This window comes from Pseudophryne corroboree, chromosome 1 (genome assembly GCF_028390025.1).
Source record: "Pseudophryne corroboree isolate aPseCor3 chromosome 1, aPseCor3.hap2, whole genome shotgun sequence".
Taxonomy (NCBI): domain Eukaryota; kingdom Metazoa; phylum Chordata; class Amphibia; order Anura; family Myobatrachidae; genus Pseudophryne; species Pseudophryne corroboree.
The window spans coordinates 93,917,682-93,938,057 of record NC_086444.1 but is presented as its reverse complement, the minus strand read 5'-3'; the positions used below and the strand labels follow the sequence as shown (position 1 = coordinate 93,938,057).

Here is a 20,376-nt window from a genome sequence, read left to right as displayed (position 1 = left end):
GCACCTGAGGTGACAGCAGCGTCAGCTACTGCTCGGTAGTCTCCTCCCGCAGCACTGCGACTGTGTCATGCGTTTTAACCCGCTAAGCGAAACCAATGCCTTACCTACTCTCCGTGCTCCGGCCACAGTCTGGTAACGTCAGCTGGACTTGCTAGTACATCCTACACAGACGCCCGTCGAAACAGCACTGTACACGTGGGTAAGCATTGTTGCGGCCCAGAGGAGAGTTGTTGGAGCGACTCTAAGGTGCGTATAAGAAGCTTTTTAAAAAATTTGCTCAAAACTTAAGACTATAAAAATAAATTAAATAAAAAAGCTTATGGCTGCCAGAAAATCAGCAGCCCAAAGATCGTGGTCCGGCTCTTGCAACACCAACAAAAAAACTGAATTGCCTGAACCAGGAGGTGGGGATATAGGGGACTGGCCCGCTGCATTCTGGGAGGCCGAGAGCTTTTGATCGCTGGTGCCAATCCGCTGAAGCTACCTCATATCCCAATGTATATCCTGTGGATACTACTGTGGACCCTGCAGGAGAAATGTAGCTTATGACATAATAAGTCATGCAAGGTGGACATACATGAAAGAACCCTGAACTTACATTACAGAGAGATGGGATAATGACGGACAGGAGGTACAAACAGGACATAAGTGTATGTGATGGGTGCTGGAAGTAGAGGGAGTGGACATGAACATTTGGGAGGGTGTACTTTTGAGGGAGAACTTGAAGGACTATGGCGGGAGAGTCTGGTAGGGTGAGATAAGAAGTACCATGTGTAATGGATCAGCCCGGGAGAAGTTCTAGAAACAGGAGAAGGAATAGTTTACAAGAAGGAGAGAGCGCACAGTGGTCAAGCTGGGTGTACGAGGTCGGAGACTTATGGAGGGGAAGCATTAGCGTCGGCCCTGCAGGCGAGTGTACCGGCCTGAACGGAATTCTGTAAGCAATGGGAAGCCAGTGAAGGGATTTATAGAGTGGTTCACAGATGGGGAAGGTTACTCTTTCTGCAGCATTCAGGATGGCTTTTATTGGAGAAAGGCAGGTAAGGGGAAGGCCAATGAAAGAAGGTTACAGTAGTCTAAGCAGGAAATAATGAGCACAAGGACAAAGGTTTAAGTTACCGTCTGAGTAAGAAGACTGTGTATAGAGATAGACATCTAATTATGTCTTGACATACACAATTAAATTCAGCATTCCTACACTCTGTGCTTCCCAGGTTATATTGCTGTATGTCACTGGTGGTGACGCGGTGGCATAGCCCAGCTCTAAACACTTCCATCCCCCTTTTCTCACACACACAGTGACCAGGGAGCTACGAAAATCTCTTTCACTTTCTCATTTACAATCTATTAGATAAGGGCACGTGATCCATATTTACATTTATAGATGAGAGACTTCTGTATAATACCTCAGCCTTGTGCCTTCATCTCAAGTACACGAGATTATTCAGTCACCCCAAAATATGGGACACAACAGAAGAGTTGGAAGCTGGATTGGTTATAAAGAGTTTTGCTTTTAAGACTTACTGGTCTAATTACTAAGCCTTGGATGAAGATAAAGTGGGTGGAGATAAAGTACCAGCCAATCAGCTCCTAACTGCCATGTTACAGGCTGGGTTTGAAAAAATAAGATTTTACTTACCGATAAATCTATTTCTCGTAGTCCGTAGTGGATGCTGGGGACTCCGTCAGGACCATGGGGATTAGCGGCTCCGCAGGAGACAGGGCACAAAAATAAAGCTTTAGGATCAGGTGGTGTGCACTGGCTCCTCCCCCCATGACCCTCCTCCAAGCCTCAGTTAGGATACTGTGCCCGGACGAGCGTACACAATAAGGAAGGATTTTGAATCCCGGGTAAGACTCAAACCAGCCACACCAATCACACCGTACAACTTGTGATCTGAACCCAGTTAACAGTATGACAAACGTAGGAGCCTCTGAACAGACGGCTCACAACAAGAACAACCCGATTTTTTTGTAACAATAACTATGTACAAGTATTGCAGACAATCCGCACTTGGGATGGGCGCCCAGCATCCACTACGGACTACGAGAAATAGATTTATCGGTAAGTAAAATCTTATTTTCTCTAAACGTCCTAGTGGATGCTGGGGACTCCGTCAGGACCATGGGGATTATACCAAAGCTCCCAAACGGGCGGGAGAGTGCGGATGACTCTGCAGCACCGAATGAGAGAACTCCAGGTCCTCTTTAGCCAGGGTATCAAATTTGTAGAATTTTACAAACGTGTTCTCCCCCGACCACGTAGCTGCTCGGCAGAGTTGTAATGCCGAGACCCCTCGGGCAGCCGCCCAGGATGAGCCCACCTTCCTTGTGGAATGGGCCTTGACAGATTTAGGCTGTGGCAGGCCTGCCACAGAATGTGCAAGTTGAATTGTGCTACAAATCCAACGAGCAATCGTCTGCTTAGAAGCAGGAGCACCCAGCTTGTTGGGTGCATACAGTATAAACAGCGAGTCAGATTTTCTGACTCCAGCCGTCCTTGAAATATATATTTTCAATGCCCTGACAACGTCCAGCAACTTGGAATCCTCCAAATCGCTAGTAGCCGCAGGCACCACAATAGGCTGGTTCAGGTGAAACGCTGACACCACCTTAGGCAGAAAATGAGGACGCGTCCGCAGTTCTGCCCTGTCCGAATGGAAAATCAGATATGGGCTTTTATACGATAAAGCCGCCAATTCTGACACTCTCCTGGCTGAAGCCAGGGCCAGTAGCATGGTTACTTTCCATGTAAGATATTTCAAATCCGCCGATTTGAGTGGCTCAAACCAATGGGATTTGAGAAAATCCAAAACTACATTAAGGTCCCACGGAGCCACTGGGGGCACAATCGGGGGCTGTATATGTAGTACTCCTTTTACAAAAGTCTGGACTTCAGGAACTGAAGCCAATTCTTTCTGGAAGAAAATCGACAGGGCCGAAATTTGAACCTTAATGGACCCCAACTTGAGGCCCATAGACAATCCTGTTTGCAGGAAATGTAGGAATCGACCCAATTGAAATTCCTCCGTGGGGGCCTTCCTGGCCTCGCACCACGCAACATATTTTCTCCAAATGCGGTGATAATGTTGTGCAGTCACCTCCTTCCTGGCTTTAACCAGTGTAGGGATGACCTCTTCCGGAATGCCTTTTTCCCTTAGAATTCGGCGTTCAACCGCCACGCCGTCAAACGCAGCCGCGGTAAGTCTTGGAATAGACACGGTCCCTGCTGAATCAGGTCCCGTCTTAGAGGTAGAGGCCACGGATTTTCCGTGAGCATCTCCTGAAGTTCCGGGTACCAAGTTCTTCTTGGCCAATCCGGAGCCACGAGTATCGTTCTTACTCCCCTTTGCCGTATAATTCTCAGTACTTTGGGTATGAGAGGCAGAGGAGGAAACACATACACTGACTGGAACACCCACAGTGTTACCAGAGCGTCCACAGCTATTGCCTGAGGGTCTCTTGACCTGGCGCAATACCTGTCCAGTTTTTTGTTGAGGCGAGACGCCATCATATCCACCTTTGGTTTTTCCCAACGGTTCACAATCATGTGGAAGACTTCTGGATGAAGTCCCCACTCTCCCGGGTGTAGATCGTGTCTGCTGAGGAAGTCTGCTTCCCAGTTGTCCACTCCCGGAATGAACACTGCTGACAGTGCTATCACATGATCTTCCGCCCAGCGAAGAATCCTTGCAGCTTCTGCCATTGCTCTCCTGCTTCTTGTGCCGCCCTGTCTGTTTACGTGGGCGACTGCCGTGATGTTGTCCGACTGGATCAACACCGGCCGACCCTGAAGCAGGGGTTTTGCCAGGCTTAGAGCATTGTAAATCGCTCTTAGCTCCAGTATATTTATGTGAAAAGACATCTCCAGGCTTGACCATACTCCCTGGAAGTTTCTTCCCTGTGTGACCGCTCCCCAGCCTCTCAGACTGGCATCCGTGGTCACCAGGACCCAGTCCTGTATGCCGAATCTGCGGCCTTCTAACAGATGAGCACTCTGTAACCACCACAGAAGAGACACCCTTGTCCGTGGCGATAAGGTTATCCGCTGATGCATCTGCAGGTGCGATCCGGACCATTTGTCCAGCAGATCCCACTGAAAAGTTTGTGCGTGGAATCTGCCGAATGGGATTGCTTCGTAAGAAGCCACCATCTTTCCCAGGACTCTTGTGCATTGATGCACAGACTTTTCCTGGTTTTAGGAGGTTCCTGACAAGTTCGGATAACTCCCTGGCTTTCTCCTCCGGAAGAAACACCTTTTTCTGAACCGTGTCCAGAATCATTCCCAGGAACAGCAGACGTGTTGTCGGGGTCAACTGAGATTTTGGGAAATTCAGAATCCACCCGTGTTGTTGCAGCACTACTTGGGTTAGTGCTACTCCGTCCTCCAGCTGTTCTCTGGACCTTGCCCTTATCAGGAGATCGTCCAAGTAAGGGATAATTAATACGCCTTTTCTTCGTAGAAGAAACATCATTTCGGCCATTACCTTGGTAAAGACCCGAGGTGCCGTGGACAATCCAAACGGCAGCGTCTGAAACTGATAATGACAGTTTTGCACCACGAACCTGAGGTACCCTTGATGTGAAGGGCAAATTGGGACATGCAGGTAAGCATCCTTGATGTCCAGGGACACCATAAAGTCCCCTTCTTCCAGATTCGCTATCACTGCTCTGAGTGACTCCATCTTGAACTTGAATTTTTGTATGTACAGGTTCAAAGATTTCAGATTTAGAATAGGTCTTACCGAGCCGTCCGGCTTCGGTACCACAAATAGTGTGGAATAATATCCCTTTCCCTGTTGTAGGAGGGGTACCTTGACTATCACCTGCTGAGAATACAGCTTGTGAATGGCTTCCAATACCGTCGCCCTGTCTGAGGGAGACGTTGGCAGAGCAGACTTTAGGAAACGGCGAGGGGGAGACTTCTCGAATTCCAACCTGTAACCCTGAGATATTATCTGCAGGATCCAGGGGTCCACCTGTGAGCAAGCCCACTGCGCGCTGAAATTCTTGAGTCGACCCCCCACCGTTTCTGAGTCTGCTTGTAAAGCCCCAGCGTCATGCTGAGAGCTTTGCAGAACCCGCGGAGGGCTTCTGTTCCTGGGAAGGAGCTGCTTGCTGCCCTCTCTTACCCTTTCCTCTGCCTCGGGGCAGATATGACTGTCCTTTTGCCCGCTTGTTCTTATAGGACCGAAAGGACTGCGGCTGAAAAGACGGTGTCTTTTTCTGTTGGGAGGGGGTCTGAGGTAAAAAGGTGGATTTCCCGGCCGTTGCCGTGGCCACCAGATCCGATAGACCGACGCCAAATAATTCCTCCCCTTTATACGGCAATACTTCCATATGCCGTTTGGAATCCGCATCACCTGACCACTGTCGTGTCCATAAACTTCTTCTGGCAGATATGGACATCGCACTTACTCTCGATGCCAGAGTGCAAATATCCCTCTGAGCATCTCGCATATAAAGAAAAGCATCCTTTAATTGCTCTAAAGTCTGTAAAATACTGTCCCTATCCAGGGTATCAATATTTTCAGTCAGGGAATCCGACCAGACCACCCCAGCACTGCACATCCAGGCTGAGGCGATGGCTGGTCGCAGTATAACACCAGTATGTGTGTATATACTTTTTAGGGTAGTTTCCAGCCTCCTATCAGCTGGATCCTTGAGGGCGGCCGTATCAGGAGACGGTAACGCCACTTGTTTTGATAAGCGTGTGAGCGCCTTATCCACCTTAGGGGGTGTTTCCCAGCGCGCCCTAACCTCTGGCGGGAAAAGGTATAATGCCAATAACTTTTTTGAAATTAGCACTTTTCTATCTGGGTTAACCCACGCTTCATCACATACATCATTCAATTCCTCTGATTCAGGAAAAACTACAGGTAGTTTTTTCACCCCCCACATAATACCCCTTTTTGTGGTACTTGCAGTATCAGAGATATGCAAAGCCTCCTTCATTGCCGTGATCATATAACGTGTGGCCCTACTTGAAAATACGTTTGTTTCTTCACCGTCGACACTAGATTCAGTGTCCGTGTCTGGGTCTGTGTCGACCGACTGAGGTAAAGGGCGTTTTACAGCCCCTGACGGTGTCTGAGACGCCTGGGCAGGTACCAACTGGTTTTCCGGACGTCTCATGTCGTCAACTGATTTTTGTAATGTGCTGACATTATCACGTAATTCCATAAACAAAGCCATCCATTCCGGTGTCGACTCCCTGGGGGGTGACATCACCATTATCGGCAATTGCTCTGCCTCCACACCAACATCGTCCTCATACATGTCGACACACGTACCGACACACAGCAGACACACAGGGAATGCTCTATTGAAGACAGGACCCCACTAGCCCTTTGGGGAGACAGAGGGAGAGTTTGCCAGCACACACCCAAGCGCTATAATATATATGGGAACAACCTTATATAAGTGTTGTATCCTTATAGCAGCTTAAATATATAAAATATCGCCAAAAAAAGTGCCCCCCCTCTCTGTTTTACCCTGTTTCTGTAGTGCAGTGCAGGGGAGAGTCCTGGGAGCCTTCCTCACAGCGGAGCTGAGCAGGAAAATGGCGCTGTGTGCTGAGGAGAATAAGCCCCGCCCCCTATTCCGGCGGGCTTTTCTCCCGGAGTTTGAGATATCTGGCAGGGGTTAAATACATCCATATAGCCTCAAGGGCTATATGTGATGTATTTTTTAGCCATAAAAAGTATTATACATTGCTGCCCAGGGCGCCCCCAGCAGCGCCCTGCACCCTCCGTGACCTAATGGTGTGAAGTGTGTGACAACAATGGCGCACAGCTGCAGTGCTGTGCGCTACCTTCATGAAGACTGAAAAGCCTTCTGCCGCCGGTTTCTGGACCTTCAATCTTCAGCATCTGCAAGGGGGGTCGGCGGCGCGGCTCCGGGACGAACCCCAGGGTGAGACCTGTGTTCCGACTCCCTCTGGAGCTAATGGTGTCCATTAGCCTAAGAAGCCAATCCATCCTGCACGCAGGTGAGTTGAACTTCTCTCCCCTAAGTCCCTCGATGCAGTGAGCCTGTTGCCAGCAGGACTCACTGAAAATAAAAAACCTAAAACTTTTTCTAAGCAGCTCCTTAAGAGAGCCACCTAGATTGCACCCTGCTCGGACGGGCACAAAAACCTAACTGAGGCTTGGAGGAGGGTCATGGGGGGAGGAGCCAGTGCACACCACCTGATCCTAAAGCTTTATTTTTGTGCCCTGTCTCCTGCGGAGCCGCTAATCCCCATGGTCCTGACGGAGTCCCCAGCATCCACTAGGACGTTTAGAGAAATGACAGTTAGGAGCTGATTGGCTGATACTTTATCTCCATCCAAGGCTAAATAAATACACCCCTTCAAACTTTTTCAAGATAAAGATAATGTTACCAGTACACCACCGCTCGGACCTACCATTCTTGTAAAAGGTTAAAACACATAAATCTTCCTTTAAATCTCTGCAAGCCAATTTAAAAAAATAGCAGTGACAGTAGGCAAGACGAATGAACTGCGCAGCAAAAATGAAAAGAGCAGCAAACCATAAAACAGATATGTTGTCCACTGAAATGAATTGCCCATTCTCGGTCAGATATCCAACACTCACCATGAACCACTAACAACATGTCCATCTCCTTAAGGCTATACCACAGAGCTGGCCAAACCGGTCCTCGAGATCTACCAACAGTTCACATTTTCCAGAGCACCTAGCTGCTGCACAGGTGTAGTCATTACTAATTAAGATGTGCTGCATTCATTCCTAACTGACAATTCTACAGATCTCCAGGAGGCCTGGAAAACATGAACTGTTGGTAGATCTCGAGGACCGGTTTGGCCAGCCCTGCTATACCTCTTTTTCTGGCAGCCTAGTCCCATATGGTCAAAGGAAATCAGGGCATCTGGGAGGTATTCTACTGTATTCTTATATGCAGTGCATTCCTACGATGACCGCTTTCCTCTAAAGAACCCAAACCCACAGAAAACAGGAAATTCCTCACTCTGTAGCGCCTGGCTTATATTAAGGAATTCAGCTGCCAAGAACGAGAATTGTGTCACACTGTAATTCAATCAGTACTTTGTGGCAACAAACACTTACTTTTATTTGCTTCAGCATTGGCCACGTAGATGAAACCCTCCACGACTTTGCAAACCTCCTTCACTTGCGGGATCAGACTGTAGAGGGCGCTCTGCTCACCATCTCTCGAACCTTCCGGCAAGAACATCTTGTTGACTGTGTCATTCTGCTCTGCACGGGCTCTATCTCGTTCTGTGCTAGAGGGCCCCAAAAATATTCAGTAACACCAAGAATATGGCCCACAGGGAGAAGACATGAAGACATGAACTTGCATCCAGAAAAATGACCTGCATTTCCCATAAGACATATGGGTGGCATCTGTCCTCAGAGAAGTCTTGGAGCACAGAAATAATGCAGCGTTTTCTCAGAAGTATAGACACACAGTATGTACAATAAAACTAATATTAATCATAATCTAATATTACTTTGTAAACACATTTGTTGGTTAATTAAATGTTAGTAACATCAGTTAAATTAATCTGTACACAGTAAAAAATAAGACACAAATAAATAAATATATATACATACACATATATGTATATATATATATATATATATATATATATATATATATATATATATATATACACACACACACACACACACACATATATATATATATATATATATATATATATATATACACACACACGGTATCCATGTGTGTGTGTGTGTGTGTGTGTGTGTGTGTGTGTGTGTGTGTATATATATATATATATATATATATATATATATATATATATATATATATATGTACATTATATATAATATATATATTTTAACGCATTTTGTCTTCCATAGTTATAATTACATTATCATGGTGTCATGGGATGAGGACAATATATTTGTAAGGGCTGCACAATAAGAATACATTAGACAAAAGTCATCAAAGAGGTCGTATTCTGTGCACTTACCGTGTTGTAGAATATAAGGTTAAAATGTTAAACTTGTGTTGGTTGTCGAGCTGGAAAGTGACACCAGAACCAATGCCTGTGGGTGAAAAGCAGAAGATATAATATCTATCACGGAGTAAGTGTTTGGAACTGGTGCAGTGTGATTACTGTGTAAAACAGTGATGTAGGGCAGATGCATCTTAGTACTGAGAGCCACCATTGTAATTTACTCAACCTTGATGACTGAAGCCACCTCTGCACATGACTTGGATAATACCGTCCATGTTTCCAGGTCATATTCATATAATTCACAATTTTAAATGTTGTCAAAATTGAGCAGGTTAAGATGTCTCAAGCACAGAAACTGCACCTGTATTACAGTGCTGGGGGCCAGCGACACATCTGCATTGCCCTATATTACTGGGGACAGGAGTGATGTTTAGTTGTACTTGACTATTAACTGCTCATAGACAGTATATGCATAAAAATAGGATTTTAATACCTACCGGTAAATCCTTTTCTCTTAGTCCGTAGAGGATGCTGGGGACTCCGTAAGGACCATAGGGTATAGACGGGATCCGCAGGAGACATGGGCACACTATAAGACTTTTACTGGGTGTGAACTGGCTCCTCCCTCTATGCCCCTCCTCCAGACCTCAGTTAGAAAACTGTGCCCAGGGAGACGGACATTTCGAGGAAAGATTTATTGTTTAAACACGGTGAGTGTCACACCAGCTCACACCATGAACATACCGCAGAACGTGGTAGACAAAAGAATACCAGCCCACGGCATGGACAAGACACAGCCGCATGCTGAGAGAATATGTAACACAACCAGTGTGTCAACACAACCAATAATAAGACACCGCATGCCATGACATGCACAACGTCAGCAACAGCCTGACAGAAAAGAAACACCACAAGAGTGTAACCATAACCAATTACTGCAGCCACAGTACGCACTGGGACGGGCGCCCAGCATCCTCTACGGACTAAGAGAAAAGGATTTACTGGTAGGTATTAAAATCCTATTTTCTCAAACGTCCTAGAGGATTCTGGGGACTCCGTAAGGACCATGGGGTTTATACCAAAGCTCCAGACCGGGCGGGAGAGTGCGTACGACTCTGCAGCACCGATTGAGCAAACATGAGGTCCCCATCAGCCAGGGTATCAAACTTGTATAGCTTAGCCAAAGTGTTTGAACCCGATCAAGTATCCGCTAAGTAAAGTTGAACCGCCGAGACTCCTCGGGCATCCGCCCAAGAAGAGCCCATCTACCTAGTAGAATGGGTCACCACCTACTTCGGTAACGGCAATCCAGCAGTAGAACGAGTGCGCCAAATCGTATCACAGATCCAGCGTGTAACAGACTGCAGAGACGCAAGCGTCCCCAATCACTCTGGGGCATACCAGACAAATAGAGCCTCTGATTCCCCAATCTGAACCAAATTGGCGACATAAATATTCAAAGCCATGACTACATCGAGAGACCTTGAATCAGCCAATGCTTAAGCAACCACAGGCATCAAATAGGCAGGTTTCTGCGAAACACCGAAACCACTTTTGGCAGAACTATTATCCGAGTTCTCAATTCCACTCTATCCACCTGGAAGATCAAACAGGGGCTCTCGTGAGACCCAGTCGCTACTACAGACATCCGCCTTGCGGACGGCAAAGCCAAAAGCATGACCACTCTCCAAGAGAGAAACTTTAACACAACCTTTCATAAAGGTTCCAAACCTTTTGACACAAGAAACTGCAAAACACCACGTCAAGGTCCCACGGTGGCAATTGGGCCACAAATGGAGGTTGGATGTGCAATACCCCTTCTACGAAGGTCCGAACTTCCGAAAAGGTTGCCACTTCTTTCTCGAAAGAAAATTTACAAGGCCAAAGCCACACTGAAATGGAGCCTAACTTTAGGCCTGTACCCACACCAGCTTGCAAAGAACGGAGAAGAACGACCCAGTTGAAAACTTTCGTAGTAGCCTTCTTGGAGCCATCCAAACACGGTGGTAAGACTTTGCCGTTACGTCTTTTCTAGCCCGAAGAAGTGTGGAAACGACTTCACTGGGAATATCCTTTCTTAGGATATGGCGTTCAACCGCCACGCCGTCAAACGCAGCCGTGGTAAGTTGTGATACACGCCAGAATCTTGTAGTAACAGTTCCTCACGTACAGGAAGAGGTCAGGGATCTTCTATGAGTAAATCTTGAAGAACTGGATACCAAGCCCTCTTCGTTTAGACCGGAACAATGAGGATCCCCTAAACCATTGTTCTTCTTACGCTTATCACCTTCAGAAGAGTGAAACCGGAGGGGAGACATAGACCAACTGAAAACACCCAAGGTGTCCCGAGGACGTCCACTGCTATAGCTTGAGTGTCCTCTGACCTGAAATAATCTCTCTAAGATCTCTCGTTGAGGCGAGACGCCAACATGTCCAATTGAGGCACACCTCAAAGACTTTTTGCTTCAGTGAAACTTCTCGATGACAACTGTATTTCTCCCGGATGGAGATCGCATCTGCAGAGGAATCTATTTCTCCGTCGTTCACATCCGTAACGAAGACTGCTAAAATAGCGTTTACCAGTCCTTTCACCCAGCGGAAACTTTTACGGCATCTGCCATTGTCGCTTAGCTCCATGTTCCGCCCTAGCGGCTTACTTACACCACTGCTGTCAAGTCGTCCGACAGAACTAACACGGGCAGATCACGAAGCATATGTTCACTGAAAATAGCTCTTAGTCCAAGAAAGCTTATTGCAGACAAGCTTCCCAGCTTGACCTTTTCCTCTGGAAATACTTCCCGTGCAAGGACTGGTCCCCAGTCTCGGAGATCTGCATGCCTGGACACCAGGAACTCCACCTGGATTCCGAACCTTCGTCCCTCTAGGAGGTGAGTACTGAGCAGACACCACAGGACCGGTATCCTGGCCATTAGGATTATATTCTGGCGCATGTGCAGGTGAGACCCGGACCACATTTCCAACTGGCCCCGTGAAAACCACTCTGGCATTTGACCTGCTCACCGAAAAGCCTCCTAGGCCGCACCATCTTCTTCATCAACGGAACATATTGATGGATTGTCACTGCAAATCTGATCCGACTCTGGATCCTCAGACCTCTTTCCACAGGAAAACACAGAACCTCAACCATTCAGTAACTACTCTGATACCCACCTCCGACATCTGTGTCGTTGGGAACAACAGCCATTCCCTGTGTTGAAGAACAGTCAAAGAGAAACAACGATTTGCAACACTTGTTTCTTGACCTCGCCTTAAACAGGAGAGCGTCTCAGTACAGAATAACAATGGCTCTTACTATCGAAAGAAACCCATCATACTGCCATCACTCCGGTGAAATGGCAAAGACAATCCTGGATCTCAACCCAGGTAAGCCGAATGCGGAGAAAAACGCATTTAACCCCTTTTCTACCTTTACGTGCTGGAGCTCCCTTCGTAAGTAGAAATCTTTTTTTTTATTTTTTAGGGACAGCAGGACAATGTCCTGAACCTGACACAACTCTGGTATGGCGTCGCGTACTACCTCCCCTTCCAGAGGGGAATCGGTAAGATCTATTCAAAAAATCAGTGAGGGGAATCATCTGTACCTCCAGCATGTCTCCCTTTGGATTCCATTATTTACTCACAGGTCCAAGGCCATTCTCGGACTGACTGAAGAGTAGTAGATGAGTTCCCACCGAAGTGGGCTCCAGCCAGAGAGAGCCAGCGACCTGCGGTGGATGTGGTAGAAAACAGAAAACGACATCTGCTTCTGCAAACCTGACCAGGCTGCAGAGCTCTTACCTTTTCACCTTCCACAATCTGCACCGAAAGGGAAAAAAGAACGGTATCAAAACAGTTAAAATGACTGCATCCCCCAACAGAATGCGTCACCAACCGTTGTGAGGGAATCTAACTCACGAAGTTAGACCCACCAGTGGTATCCACCGAGATTGAGTGGACTGAGGCCTCCCCACACAGCGGTATACCGTCCCAGGGAAACACTCCAGTATCTCTCGGAGGCAGCCTCAGCATTTCTTGTGCAGTCGCACTGCAGCTTGCCAACCCTGTTATAGAGAAGACTAAACATAAGAAACATCCCCTCTCTCTATTTAGGGTTATACTATCGGATGCCTTTCCGAAAATACACACTCCCCCATGTGCATGTAATGCAAATAACTCCCGAGCATAGAAATAAAATATCACTTAGCTTCCTGTGTACGATCCTGTGTGACAGGGCCCAGTGTCGACCAGGAGTTGACTTTTACAGTATTCAATCCGCAGCGGGAAAAGAATAAACATTCGGACTCCTTTCAGCTCGTCCCGGCCGACCTAGAGCTTTAGCAACAGAGCGACCAGTACATGAGAAAGAATACTTTTACCTCAGCATTCATTATAAATCATAACGTAATACACAATTACACACATATCCTATAATATATATATATATATATATATATATATATATATATATATATGGACTAGGTGTTTGTGCTTTCAACAGTGTAGGTTTTCCGCACTTGGAGTTTAGAGTATAAGGGGATATACAGGTGGGCGCAACATTCACTTCCGGTGAAAGGGTATTTAAGGGTTACCCATCAGTGCGTTAACTGTGTGGCTGCTTAGGCTGTTAGGACCAGACCACCGTGGGTGAGTACTATATCACACATTGCGATATGAGGTAGTTCCATTTGGAATTCTCTGTGAAGTGAGGCCTGGGCCTATTATATGCTGTATTACATATACATTATATATTTTTCGCAGTGATTAACCGATTTGTCTAAGCTGTTCCTTTGAGTGTGAGTTTTATAACCACACATGTAAGTACTTTAACTGTACAAACACAGGGTGGTTTGGTAGTTGTTTGACTTCATTCTGTTTGTGTCCGTATAGACACATATATTGATTTATTATTTCAGAATTTACCCTTGAATGTGGCCTCATTAGCCATGCAGCCGTGGTACTGTCTGAACCTGATATATTGATTTGGTCGAGTAAGTGTGCTGAGTTACAGGATTTATCGTAGAGCCTTAAATACCCTATATGAACATTTGGTGACCCACATGTTTGGTGAAGGTATTCACCCAGAGAAAGTAATGGTGTCTTGTACTGGTACCACACCTGGTGCGTAAGAAGTTGGAGGGACGTGGTGGTCTACATATATATGCTTTTATGTTTTCTTGTTTTGAGTCTTTGTAATGTATTGTGTGGATTTTATTTATTTGTTGTTTTGTAGAAATCAATATATGACGCTTTTAAAGCATTATCAATAACTGGAAGCTTGTCTTGATAAAGATCCTAAAACTGAGGATCGAAACGTCGACTGAATAAGCCGAAATTTCTACCAATAAAGTCATTGTGAATAAAGAAAAGTTGCTGATAATTATTGACTGGATGAGTGCACCTCCAAACCGTTGGACTCTTGTCTGAATATTGTGGGCCTACCAAATTCTGGAGAATCCCACTAGGAGCACCCCACCGTTGTTAGTTCCATTGATGCGAGTGCAGGAATATACATGTTTTATATATATATATATATATATATATATATATATATATCCTATATACTTGCCCAGATCTGTGACTTTGTGATTCATTTGCTAACGCTGGGCGGAGTCACAATGCTGGGCGGAGTCAAGTCACAGATCTGCCCAAATATATAGGAGAGAATAGGAGTACACACTGGCCAAATATATAGGAGAAAACAGGAGAACATTTAACAGTACATGGTGATAACAGTACATAGATAATGAGCGCAGGAGAGACAGCAGCAGCAAGTTAAAGCTCCGTATAAGCACCGCCCCCAGCCGTCAGCTATTGGACACATGTTAAAGCTCCGTACAAGCACCGCCGCCAGCCGCCAGCTATTGGACACATGTTAAAGCTCCATACAAGCACCGCCCCCAGCCACCAGCTATTGGACACATGGCTGAGGAGTGCGCTGTGATTGGCCGCCAATGCAACTAGCACCTGGGTCCCCGCTCACACAGGGAGACGCTGGCGGACACTACAGTGCCAGGCGCCGGAGAGTGCAGTAAGATGCCTGTGCGCTCCGTCCCCTGGCAGTGAGCTCCGCTTCGTACCCGCCCTCACCCCGCGTCCCCGCTATATGTAGGGAGTTGGGGATGCTCTGTACCACGGGGGCAGCAGCAGTAGCTACATCCCATCACACCCACGGGTGGCCAATCACAGCGCACCCTTCAGCATGTGTCCAATGGCTGGCGCCTGGAGGCGGTGCTTGTATGTCGCGTTAACATGCTGCTGCCTTTCCTGCGCTCACTATGTATGTACTGTTATTACAATGTACTGTTATGTGTTCTCCTATACTCTCCTATATATTTGGCTGCGAGGTGAGCAAGCCCAGGTGGTGAAACGTACGTCCCGAATTACGGCCCCATGCACGGTCTCCTCGCTGCAGGAGGAGCCGTGATCAGCGGCAGCAGTGTACAGCAATCAAGCGTTTTGTATATATATATATATATACACACACACACATATAAGCGGATTGTCCGGAACCATAGGGTCCCCAGTGACATGTGTTCTGAATGTGTATGATCATGTACGGAAAACCCAGTCGTGGATCTAACAGGAAAACGTATGGTCGACAGAAAAACTAGTAATAGTCGACAACAGGGAAAAGTAACCAGGCAAAATAACATTCTGGTGATCCCGAGAGGTCCAAGGGAAGTATACATATATAATTTTAATAACACTCCCCCACACATACTACCATATCTGTGCTCGAGCTACAGGCCCAAGGAACCATACGATACATATACATATGAATATATACACAGGTATAAAGGCAGTTACAGTATGTTAATTTACACTCAGTAATAACAGTCGGTGCCGACAGGGTCACCTACATACCACTGTGTCTCCCCTACAGTGTTTACTTTTGCCAAGCAAACAACTACCGACCTGCTGACCCTGCATCAAGAAACAACAGGCGTCGGCACCGCCGACAGCGATCCCCTGTTTGTGACAAAGCACTCATGCCTGTCGACATACGTCGACTAAAAAGCTATAGTGGGAATATCTGACCAGGGAACACACAGGGATACATTCACAACACACAGTATTACAAGCCCAATTATCTAACAAAGTGTTATATTGTCAATATAGCACTAAACACTGTGCCCCCCCCACATTTGTACTGTCATGGCGGGGACATGGAGGAAAATGGCGCTGAAAGTGTTGTGAGGGCTAAGCCCCGCCCCTTCTCGGCACGCATCAGCCCGCTAGTAATACAGCGTTTTTTAAGCCAGCTGGGGTCCCTATACAATGTCCACACACTGTATATCATGTAGCCACCCTTAAAAAAATAAGATTTTACTCACCGGTAAATCTATTTCTCGTAGTCCGTAGTGGATGTTGGGAACTCCGTAAGGACCATGGGGAATAGACGGGCTCCGCAGGAGACTGGGCACTCTATAAGAAAGATTTGGTACTATCTGGTGTGCACTGGCTCCTCCCTCTATGCCCCTCCTCCAAACCTCAGTTAGGATACTGTGCCCGGAAGAGCTGACACAATAAGGAAGGATTTTGAATCCAGGGTAAGACTCATACCAGCCACACCAATCACACCGTATAACTCGTGATACTATACCCAGTTAACAGTATGAAATATAACAGAGCCTCTCAACAGATGGCTCAACAATAACCCTTTAGTTAGGCAATAACTATATACAAGTATTGCAGACAATCCGCACTTGGGATGGGCGCCCAGCATCCACTACGGACTACGAGAAATAGATTTACCGGTGAGTAAAATCTTATTTTCTCTGACGTCCTAGTGGATGCTGGGAACTCCGTAAGGACCATGGGGATTATACCAAAGCTCCCAAACGGGCGGGAGAGTGCGGATGACTCTGCAGCACCGAATGAGAGAACTCAAGGTCCTCCTCAGCCAGGGTATCAAATTTGTAGAATTTAGCAAACGTGTTTGCCCCTGACCAGGTTGCAGCTCGGCAAAGTTGTAAAGCCGAGACCCCTCGGGTAGCCGCCCAAGATGAGCCCACTTTCCTCGTGGAATGGGCTTTCACTGATTTAGGATGCGGCAATCCAGCCGCAGAATGCGCCAGCTGAATTGTGCTACAAATCCAGCGAGCAAAAGTCTGCTTAGAAGCAGGAGCACCTATCTTGTTGGGTGCATACAGGACAAAAAGCGAGTCAGTCTTCCTGACTCCAGCCGTCCTGGAAACATAAAGTTTCAAGGCCCTGACTACATCCAGTAACTTGGAATCCTCCAAGTCCCTAGTAGCCGCAGGAACCACAATAGGTTGGTTCAAGTGAAAAGCAGATACCACCTTAGGGAGAAACTGGGGACGAGTCCTCAATTCTGCCCTATCCATATGGAAAATCAGATAAGGGCTTTTACAAGACAAAGCCGCCAATTCTGACACACGCCTGGCCGAAGCCAAGGCCAATAACATGACCACTTTCCACGTGAGATATTTCAGATCCACAGTTTTAAGTGGTTCAAACCAATGTGACTTTAGGAAACTCAACACCACATTGAGATCCCAAGGTGCCACGGGAGGCACAAAAGGGGGCTAAATATGAAGCACTCCCTTTACAAAAGTCTGAACTTCAGGCAGTGAAGCCAGTTCTTTCTGGAAGAAAATCGATAGGGCCGAAATCTGGACCTTAATGGAACCCAATTTTAGGCCCATAGTCACTCCCGACTGTAGGAAGTGCAGAAACCGACCCAGCTGAAAGTCCTCTGTTGGGGCCTTTCTGGCCTCACACCACGCAACATATTTTCGCCAAATACGGTGATAATGGTTTGCGGTTACTTCTTTCCTGGCTTTTATCAGCGTAGGAATGACTTCCTCCGGAATGCCCTTTTCCTTTAGGATCCGCAATTCAACCGCCATGCCGTCAAACGCAGCCGCGGTGAGTCTTGGAACAGACAGGGCCCCTGCTGTAGCAGATCCTGTCTGAGCGGTAGAGGCCATGGGTCCTCTGATATCATTTCTTGAAGTTCTGGGTACCAAGCCCTTCTTGGCCAATCCGGAACCACGAGTATCGTTCTTACTCCTCGCCTTCTTATTATTCTCAGTACCTTTGGTATGAGAGGCAGAGGAGGGAACACATAAACCGACTGGTACACCCATGGTGTCACTAGAGCGTTCACAGCTATCGCCTGAGGGTCCCTTGACCTGGCGCAATATCTCTTTAGCTTTTTGTTGAGGCGGGACGCCATCATGTCCACCTGTGGCCTTTCCCAACGGTTTACCAACAGTAGGAAGACTTCTGGATGAAGTCCCCACTCTCCCGGGTGTAGGTCGTGTCTGCTGAGGAAGTCTGCTTCCCAGTTGTCCACTCCCGGAATGAACACTGCTGACAGTGCTAAGACGTGATTTTCCGCCCATCGGAGAATCCTTGTGGCTTCTGCCACCGCCATCCTGCTTCTTGTGCCGCCCTGTCGGTTCACATGGGCAACTGCCGTGATGTTGTCTGACTGGATCAGTACCGGCTGGTTTTGAAGCAGGGGTTTTGCCTGATTTAGGGCATTGTAAATGGCCCTCAGTTCCAGAATATTTATGTGCAGGGAAGTCTCCTGACTTGACCATAGTCCTTGGAAGTTTCTTCCCTGTGTGACTGCTCCCCAGCCTCGAAGGCTGGCATCCGTGGTCACCAGGACCCAGTCCTGTATGCCGAAACTGCGGCCCTCTAGAAGATGAGCACTCTGCAGCCACCACAGTAGAGACACCCTGGTCCTTGGAGACAGGGTTATCAGTTGATGCATCTGAAGATGCGATCCCGACCACTTGTCCAAGAGGTCCCACTGGAAGGTCCTTGCATGGAACCTGCCGAATGGAATTGCTTCGTATGAAGCCACCATTTTTCCCAGGACTCGTGTGCAGTGATGCACCGATACCCGTTTGGTTTTAGGAGGTCTCTGACTAGAGATGACAGCTCCTTGGCTTTCTCCTGCGGGAGAAACACTTTTTTCAGTTCTGTGTCCAAAATCATCCCCAGGAACAGTAAGCGAGTGGAAGGAACCAGTTGTGACTTTGGAATGTTTAGAATCCAGCCATGCTGTTGTAGCACTTCCCGAGATAGTGCTACTCCGACCAGTAACTGCTCCCTGGACCTCGCCTTTATAAGGAGATCGTCCAAGTACGGGATAATTAAAACTCCCTTTTTTCGAAGGAGTATCATCATTTCTGCCATTACTTTGGTAAACACCCTCGGTGCCGTGGACAGTCCAAACGGTAGTGTCTGGAATTGGTAATGGCAATCCTGTACCACAAATCTGAGGTACTCCTGGTGAGGAAGGTAAATGGGGACATGCAGGTAAGCATCCTTGATGTCCAGGGATACCATGTAATCCCCCTCGTCCAGGCTTGCAATAACCGCCCTGAGCGATTCCATCTTGAACTTGAATTTTGTTATGTAAGTGTTCAAGGATTTCAAATTTAAAATGGGTCTCACCGAACCGTCCGGTTTAGGTACCACAAACAGTGTGGAATAGTAGCCCCGGCCTTGTTGAAGTAGGGGTACCTTGACTATCACCTGCTGGGAATACAGCTTGTGAATGGCCTCTAGCACAGCCTCCCTGCCCGAGGGAGTTGTCGGTAAGGCCGATTTGAGGAAACGGCGGGGGGGAGGCGCCTCGAATTCCAGCTTGTACCCCTGAGATACTACTTGAAGGATCCAGGGATCCACCCGTGAGCGAGCCCACTGATCGCTGAAATTCTTGAGGCGGCCCCCCACCGTACCTGGCTCCGCCTGTGGAGCCCCACCGTCATGCGGCGGATTTGGAAGAAGCGGGGGAGGACTTTTGGTCCTGGGAACCTGCTGTGTGTTGCAGCTTTTTCCCCCTTCCTCTGCCTCTAGACAGAAAGGACCCGCCTTTTCCCCGCCTGTTTTTCTGGGGTCGAAAGGACTGTACTTGGTAATACGGTGCTTTCTTAGGCTGTGAGGGGACATGGGGCAAAAATGCAGACTTCCCAGCTGTTGCTGTGGAAACAAGGTCTGAGAGACCGTCCCCGAATAACTCCTCACCCTTATAAGGCAAAACTTCCATGTGCCTTTTAGAATCTGCATCTCCTGTCCACTGCCGAGTCCATAAGCCTCTCCTAGCAGAAATGGACAATGCACTTATTCTAGATGCCAGCCGGCAGATCTCCCTCTGTGCATCTCTCATGTATAAGACTGAGTCTTTTATATGCTCTATGGTTAGCAATATAGTGTCCCTGTCTAGGGTGTCAATATTTTCCGACAGGGAATCTGACCAAGCAGCAGCAGCACTGCACATCCAGGCTGAAGCAATAGCTGGTCTCAGTATAACACCAGTGTGTGTATATATAGACTTTAGGATAGCCTCCTGCTTTCTATCAGCAGGTTCCTTTAGGGCGGCCGTATCCGGAGACGGTAGTGCCACCTTTTTAGACAAACGTGTG

At 47.3% G+C, this 20,376-nt stretch overlaps 1 protein-coding gene across 1 annotated transcript in view; it reads right to left on the bottom strand.

The window, feature by feature from the left end:
* Positions 1–20,376, bottom strand: part of FBXO4 (F-box protein 4) — a 65,580-nt gene that overhangs the window by 15,141 nt on the left and 30,063 nt on the right. The window contains exons 4-5 of the mRNA XM_063938657.1: positions 8,981–9,056; positions 8,088–8,263 (exon numbers count right to left, since the gene is read on the bottom strand). Of these exons, the coding sequence (XP_063794727.1) occupies positions 8,088–8,263; positions 8,981–9,056 (252 nt within the window). The remainder of the gene's footprint in view (positions 1–8,087; positions 8,264–8,980; positions 9,057–20,376) is intronic.